This window comes from Clytia hemisphaerica, unplaced genomic scaffold (assembly GCF_902728285.1).
Source record: "Clytia hemisphaerica strain Z4C2 unplaced genomic scaffold, Clytia hemisphaerica genome assembly, whole genome shotgun sequence".
In the NCBI taxonomy this organism is placed as follows: domain Eukaryota; kingdom Metazoa; phylum Cnidaria; class Hydrozoa; order Leptothecata; family Clytiidae; genus Clytia; species Clytia hemisphaerica.
Window position 1 is genome coordinate 47,087 of NW_027104179.1, and position 7,100 is coordinate 54,186.

At 35.8% G+C, this 7,100-nt stretch overlaps 1 protein-coding gene across 1 annotated transcript; it reads left to right on the forward strand.

The window, feature by feature from the left end:
• The first annotated feature begins 1,441 nt into the window (after positions 1-1,441).
• On the forward strand, positions 1,442-4,812 carry LOC136814690 (uncharacterized). Its single transcript, XM_067071103.1, has 5 exons — positions 1,442-1,591; positions 1,928-1,972; positions 2,123-2,961; positions 3,758-3,955; positions 4,285-4,812. Exons 1-5 carry the CDS (start codon positions 1,546-1,548, stop codon positions 4,609-4,611), a joined length of 1,455 nt encoding a protein of 484 aa, XP_066927204.1. The 5' UTR covers positions 1,442-1,545; the 3' UTR covers positions 4,612-4,812.
• The last annotated feature ends 2,288 nt before the right edge of the window (positions 4,813-7,100 follow it).

Genomic DNA, 7,100 nt, shown 5'->3' on the forward strand with positions numbered 1-7,100 from the left:
CAGGAAAGTCACAAATTCGAAATTGCTAGTAGTTATAAAACTGTCAATGATTTGTATACATATCCTTTGTCTTTGAGCAAAATGGTGGTGGGGAGAATATACTATAGCTTTTTTTTACACAGATTTACATGGACTTTAATATATAAAAGGGGTAAATATAAGGATATAATCCTCAGGCAAAAAAACAACAACAAACAATTAAACTTTACATGATTTGATGTTTTTTAAGAAATTTGTAAGGTGAAAGTTTAGATAGATATCCTTGTTGCAAAGAAATTACAAACTTATTAAAGAAAATGACTGCTCATAAAAATTTGTTATTCTAAGAAAAGAAATTGTAGTTCCAAGAAAATATAAAAGGAATAAAAGGGAGAGGGCATTCAAAAAGAAAGATATCATTTCTTGGAATCTCAGTTTCTTTCTCCCGCCTCTTTTTTTTTTGTTTTGATTTTTTCGAATACCGAACACAGTTGGCCTCGCATACGGAAACTCGAATTCGTACGATTTGGGCAGTTTTTGTATTTTGTGCCAAAATCGTATAGTCTAAGACAAGCAACTCTACCGACTGTAAACTCTTTTCGGCAAAAAAAACCCGTTTGCGAATTTTCTTCGGCTTTGGGCTTTTTTCTTAGATAGTGATTCGTCTTAAGGCCGGTCTCCACTTGCGCGCGCTTCGATCGCGCTTTTTCGAGCAAAGCTTCCACGCTATTGGTCAAAAGAAAAATGAAGCAACTCCATTGGCGCGAACTGACGTAACGGTTGAAAAAAGTTGAAATAATGTGTTCAACTTTTTTTTCAAGCGCGCGCTACATTTTTATGACGTAATCTTTTTTCCAAGCAAAAAGGATTGAACCCCAAAAGCGCGATCGTAGCGCGCGCAAGTGGAAACCGGCCTTTAGACTATAACATAGTCTACTGTATCCCATGAGACCTGCGCTCTTTTCGCTTTTTGAACGCTAATTTTGCTTCGAATTTTGCCACTTCTGGAAAAGATTTTGAAAAATAAAACACCTTCCAATGCTAAAGCAAACCAAACAATGCCGATCGGCAATTTGATTGGTTAGGTTAAAAGAAATCGCCCGCGCGTGAAAACCCTTCGCGCTCTACAAACGCCGACAGAAAACTGCTGATGAAGCATCACAAAACAGAAATCAAAATGGCAGCTTAGCGGTGTAAGATTTTGCCAAAAAACTGTGATCTTTTGACATTAAAAATGTGGATTTGGCAAAGCTGGTGAGTATGGCAAAATATGAAGTCAATCGAATTGGCTGTTTGACCACGTTCGTACGTGCTGCTCCGTTTCGCTTCGAAATGAAGTCATTCTATTGGTTAGAAGTGACGTAACACTTGAATGTAACCAAATAGAATGGCTTCATTTCGTTTCGGATCAAAACAGAACTGTCACACGTTCGAACATTTCAACATCACGTTTGAACGATGCTCTATATAATTTATTATAAAAGTTCTGCAATTTGGGACAGTTTATCATTCAAAACTCAAACAAACAATACATAAACAATTGACAAAAACTTTCTCAAACTCAAAATGAAATTGATTAAAATTTTTCTTCTGGTTGGAATCTTTTGGAAAGGTAAGCCGAAGATTTAAATGAAGGGTTTTAACTTTTATCAATCAATGATAATATCATAAATCTGTTAAATTAAAATGCTATGTAGATTATTGGATGGAATATGCTGTTTTAAATGAAGTCTTTGAGAATTCTGCGATACACTTTCAGACATAAATTTTTTTAAATCCTTAAGCTCTTTCTTATAACTTTTATCGTGAACAAGAGGGAGGATCAGCGACTAAGTGAAACGGTAGTAGTGTTCTTTTTTAGTCTCATTTTGCAATGCTTCACATAACTCTCAAAGTTGATCAAAATTTCATCTTTCAAAAATGAATATATTATGTATATCATTTCTAGATTCTTCAGGACAAGATTGTTATCCAGATATGTTCAATCCAAAAGGTAAGACATTTTCGCTCGTTAAAGGTTATGACAATATATAGATTCATCATATAGATTCATGGCATGTATCTATTTTCTTTTCAAGAATATCAAATTCCACTAACACTAACTTTTTCACCGAATTACATGTCTTTGTTCTGTCAATATCAGGTTCGTCAAGTGTGGAGACAATCTCTGTCAATGATTTGGACACCAATAAATTTATCAACATTGATGAAGCTTTTCAAATGTTTGGAAGTAGTGTCTATTGCGTCAAAACATCAATCGTTAGAATCAACACAGCAATCAAGCAATCTAAGCATTTTAAAATCACTGGGCTGGAGGGGTTTTTGTACGACCACCGATGCTATGCAGATGGCTTTGATTATCGCTTCATTGGTTCCAAATCCGGTTTGCTGCGTCTATCCAACAAATTATCACTTTTGAATCCACATTTCTTCACAATGAAGGAGCGCAGAAACCCTTTCAGTGATGAATGGAGTATAGCAGCTTTTGGTAAATTCTATCCGTGTTCTGATGAACAAAACAATGCATTCAATGCCGATGTAAAAATCGATGATTATGGTAATACGGTCATGAAAGTGAGGGATATGAAAACCTTCAATGCTACATGGCCGCATTATTATCTATCGGATAACGGTGAGCCTCTATCCAGTATTCACGTCTTTGATTTGGAGAAATACATGCATTTTTCACCAGCCACAGAAATGCTTGCATTCTTGACTGATTCAAACTATGAAATCATTGTTGAAGATCAAAGCCTACAATTGAAAGCAAACCCAGATTCTAATGAAGCTCTTCTGGCGTTGGGACGCTTCACAATCAAAAACAAAGAATATTCAAAAGAAGTCGTTTTGACGTACCGAACAGACGAAGAGAAACGAAATTTCATAAGATCCTTTTCCCCGACCAAATTCCCTTTTGACCCTAAAGGCAGCACTGCTGTCCATTTCATGAACAACCTCTTATCAGTACTCGATAGCATTGGGGTAGGATTATTTTTTCAATATCTCTATCATTGAATATAAAGTCCCAAAGAGGCTAAAGATGAATCTTCAACCTTTCTCAAGCAAGAAAAAAAGGAAGCTATAAGATTTGCACCGTATTTAGAATGACTGATTGAATCTAACATTTTCTTTGTTTTCACGCGATATATTTTTCTAAATCTGGACATATGTTTTACTTCTGATCTATAGTGTTTAGGTGAAAACCACGTGGGTCACGCGTTTAGGATGGGAAATAAATGACTTCATTTCCCATCCAGGAGTCTTGTGTCAATGATTTCTACCAGCATACCCCTTTTCTCAATTTTAAAAGAACTTTTTAATAAGATTGGCTATCAGTTATTTCAGTTATTTCATCAGTTTGAAAAGAGCATCATTCTGAAATTCTTTTTTACTCTGTTAATGTAATATTCACAAAAGAACCTCTCTATCTTGACTTTAAAATCTCTCGAAGAAATTCTTTGGCCACTCTGAGTTAGATTTCGTATTTTCATCCCTCGCTGTAATCAGTTACCTGACAAACTCCCAATCGGCACAAGGAAATGTTGTTTCAACATTTATCTAATAATGGTCATAACGACCATACAGTATAACGTTAGATGAACGTTAAAATAACGTTGTGTTCCAACTGGGATGTCTTTGCATTCTAACTGAAATCTTGCTTCTTTCTCTTAGATAGTATCTATGGTTTTGTCGAGATCAGTACTTTAGACTCGTTATTCCCTCCGTGGCAATTGTCTCTTTAAAGTAACCTCATTTTCTTTATCTTCGCATATAATAGGAATTAAGAATGAAATCAACCCACGGCAATCCACGTGACACCAAAACAAGATACCAAATCGATGCCGATGCTGAATTTGACATCTCCATGAAATCAAGATATTTGATGGGCCTGAATTTTGGAATTCGTATTATTGGTACTAACCCCGAAAGTATCAACTTCAATTTTCTACATAGTGGAAATAAGTGCCGCCATGAGGTAACACTTGTCTTTTTGAGTACACTGAAAATAGAATAATTTAGATATAATATGGAATTAGGGAAGATAAGTTCTTTTTAATTGTTGCTAATTTCGCAACATTCTTGGCTTAGAATACTTTGGTCTGCCCTATTTAACGCCCTATTATCCATTTGGTTGCTATAAATCTCCTTCAACGCACAAGTATTTCCCCAGCTGGCACACAACGTTGTTTTAACGTTCATCTAACGTTATATGGACGTTTGTGAACGTTATATAAATGTTGAAACAAGGTTGTATGCCAGCTGGGTTACGTCGTAACAAAATCTAATTTCTTCTTTCATTTACAGACTGAAGGTATTTTGGGATACATTTCAACCGATATGAAAAGATTGGCTCAGAAAATGCCAGGAGAGACCAAACCTTTTTATGAAAACAAAGTGGTAACTCTTAATAATTATCCTGATTATAAATGCGAGTTAGTTTCTGGAGAAGATTATCTGATGCACTCAATCGATATGACTTACATGGAAGGTGCAAACGACAAGTCAGTTTTCCGAACCACTGTCAAATGGGAATATCATGAAAGTCTTTTCCACACTACCTTACATACAGTCACTGCCTTACTCAAGTTTGATGATTTTGTGAATAATGTTATCTTCAGACTATACTTTTAACCCTATTAGATATTATCAGGCTTTTTGTGTTGTAGTATTATCGGGGGTATGTTTTTCACCAGGCTTCATAACTTTCTTTTGATTGGAAAGGAGCTATGGTCTGAAATTTGGTACGATTGTTCTTTCTCATAATAAAAACTCACCGAAAAAAATAATTTTTTAATTACGTCATAATTTGACTCATGACGTCATCATTGGGGCAAATTTTGGGACAAAATCTAAAATTTAATAAAAACTTAGCTGGTGAAGGAAATTAAATTTTTTTTGTTAGAAGTTGATAAAAAAGGGATGAAATTTTAATTAATGAGACAATAATTCAATGACAGAGATTAATGCTGAATGTGAGCAGGTGCTAAACATACCTTATTTTTGTGTTTTGCACCAGGCTAAATCACTTATGATTGGAAAGAAGTTAGGGGCTAAAATTTTTCATGATTTTTCTTTATCATTAAACAAACTCAATGAAAACAAAAAAAATTTGAATTACGTCATGATTTGACTTTTGACGTCATCATTTGGTCAAACTATTGAAAAAGTAACATATTCTTATAGAAAAGCTAAACTCCAAAAAAAATCCCAAAATATCCTCCAATTAGATTATTCTCCGCTAAAATACGAAAATCAATCAAAAACTTAGAAAGAAAATCAAAAAAATACTTTTTCAAAAAGAAATGAAGTCTAATAAAAAAATTTGCTTACACCACCTGTTGACAAAATCGCAACCACCTGTCATTACGTGAAAATTTGAAAAAAAAAGAAAATTTCAAGTAAAAGTAATAAATGTTGATTGAACTATGAAAGAAAAACGGCTAGCCTGGTGGATTCCACCCCCGATGCAAATAGGGTTAAGGCTGGCTCTTACTTTTGATAGGTAAAATAATTATATATTGTCGCCCTTATGAATTGGGCGTATGAGAACGCTCTTCCGCGGCCCGAGAAATGTTTGTCTGACGGATAGGAAAATTCAGTTTTTAATGGAAATCCAAGATGGCGGCTGTGGTTTCAGTCAACAGATAAATTAAATGCAAGAAGAGAACATTTAGTATATTTATCAACTCTATTCGACTCAAATCTCTGTCTCACTTCCCCTTAGTTACATTTGGAGCCCTCGGAGAGATTAGCAAGAGATTGTTTGATGGTTTGAAGGTGAAAAGTTTCAATTTGTATGTGTTTGGTTATGTTTTGATGCTCAACACACAAGAATAATAACAAGAACAACTGTAAGAGAAAAATGACTTTTCGCCTATGAACTTATTTACAACGTATTATGAAATTACTTGCTGAATGATTAAACAAAGTGAGAAAGAAGTTTTGTTTTGTTTACTGATCGAAATGATAATGTTATGAATGTTTCAAAAAACTGATTTGGCTGTTTCGAACTGATCGCTAAGGGTAGCCATTTTGAATTTACGTAATAATTCTTGAAAACCCGCTACGATAACATTATGGAGATAATTCAAGACGAGGCGGAACGCATTTTACGCAAATTGAATACTGCGGAGTTAAGAGTGATCGGAGAGTTTCTCAAGGTACCGAAAGAATCGATCGAAGGTAAATCGAAGTCGGAAGTTTTACGAGAAATCCAGGCAAATCTCGATGCCGTAGAGGAAGATTACCAACGAACGGGTATTCTTCAAGCACTACCGATTCCCCCGATGCACAAAAAGGCGTACGAAAAATTATTTGCAGAATCGAACGAAGCACCCAAAGCACCTATCAAAGTTGAAGTTGATTCGAAACCAAAGCCATTTGACATCGAATACTTTAAACGTGATTTCAAAATTTTCTGGAATAATTGCTGATGGCACACCAAAAGCGCTTAATTATATCAACTTGTGTAGTCAAATCAACGATGGTAAAAAGAAAGGATATTCCGAAACCGAAATCGTGGCAGCTATCAAAAGGAGCATTTCACCTGGAACAGGTTTACGAACCTATGTCGACTCGCAGTATGAAATGAAATGACATTGGAAGAAATTCTTCAATTCTTGCGAAGCTTTCTCAGGGAAAAATCACCCACCGAACTTTTTACCGATCTAAACCAATTATGCCAAGGAAGTACAGAAGAACCGTCAAATTTTCTGCTTAGAGCACTCGAATTAAGACAGAAAGTTTTGACCGCATCCCAAGCTGAAGGAGTTATCCGTTATGAGAAGGACTTGGTTCAACGAATGTTCCTGCACGCTGTGAAGACCGGTTTAAAAGAAGGTTCCGTACGAAGTCACATGATTCATTATCTCAATCACGATCAATCGCAGCCCGACGATGTTCTGTTGAGGGAGATAAATATCGCAACCTCGGAAGAAAAAGAGCGCGAATCCAAACAACGTGCAAATAAAAGTGCCCGCGTTGCGTCCATCGAAACCAGTGAAGGGGTTAGTCAGATTCTATCACCTCTTCTCGAAGCCGTCACTGGGATGAAAGCTCAAATCGACGAGCTGACATCACGTGTTAACTCCATGCCAACAGGATCCAGTCAAGACCGACGT

Coding starts and splice junctions, on each gene's coding strand:
- LOC136814690 (XM_067071103.1), top strand. CDS start 1,546: ATGAAATTGATTAAAATTTTTCTTCTGGTTGGAATCTTTTGGAAAG. Junction 1,592..1,927: donor GGTTGGAATCTTTTGGAAAG/GTAAGCCGAAGA, acceptor TATCATTTCTAG/ATTCTTCAGGACAAGATTGT. Junction 3,956..4,284: donor GAAATAAGTGCCGCCATGAG/GTAACACTTGTC, acceptor TTTCATTTACAG/ACTGAAGGTATTTTGGGATA.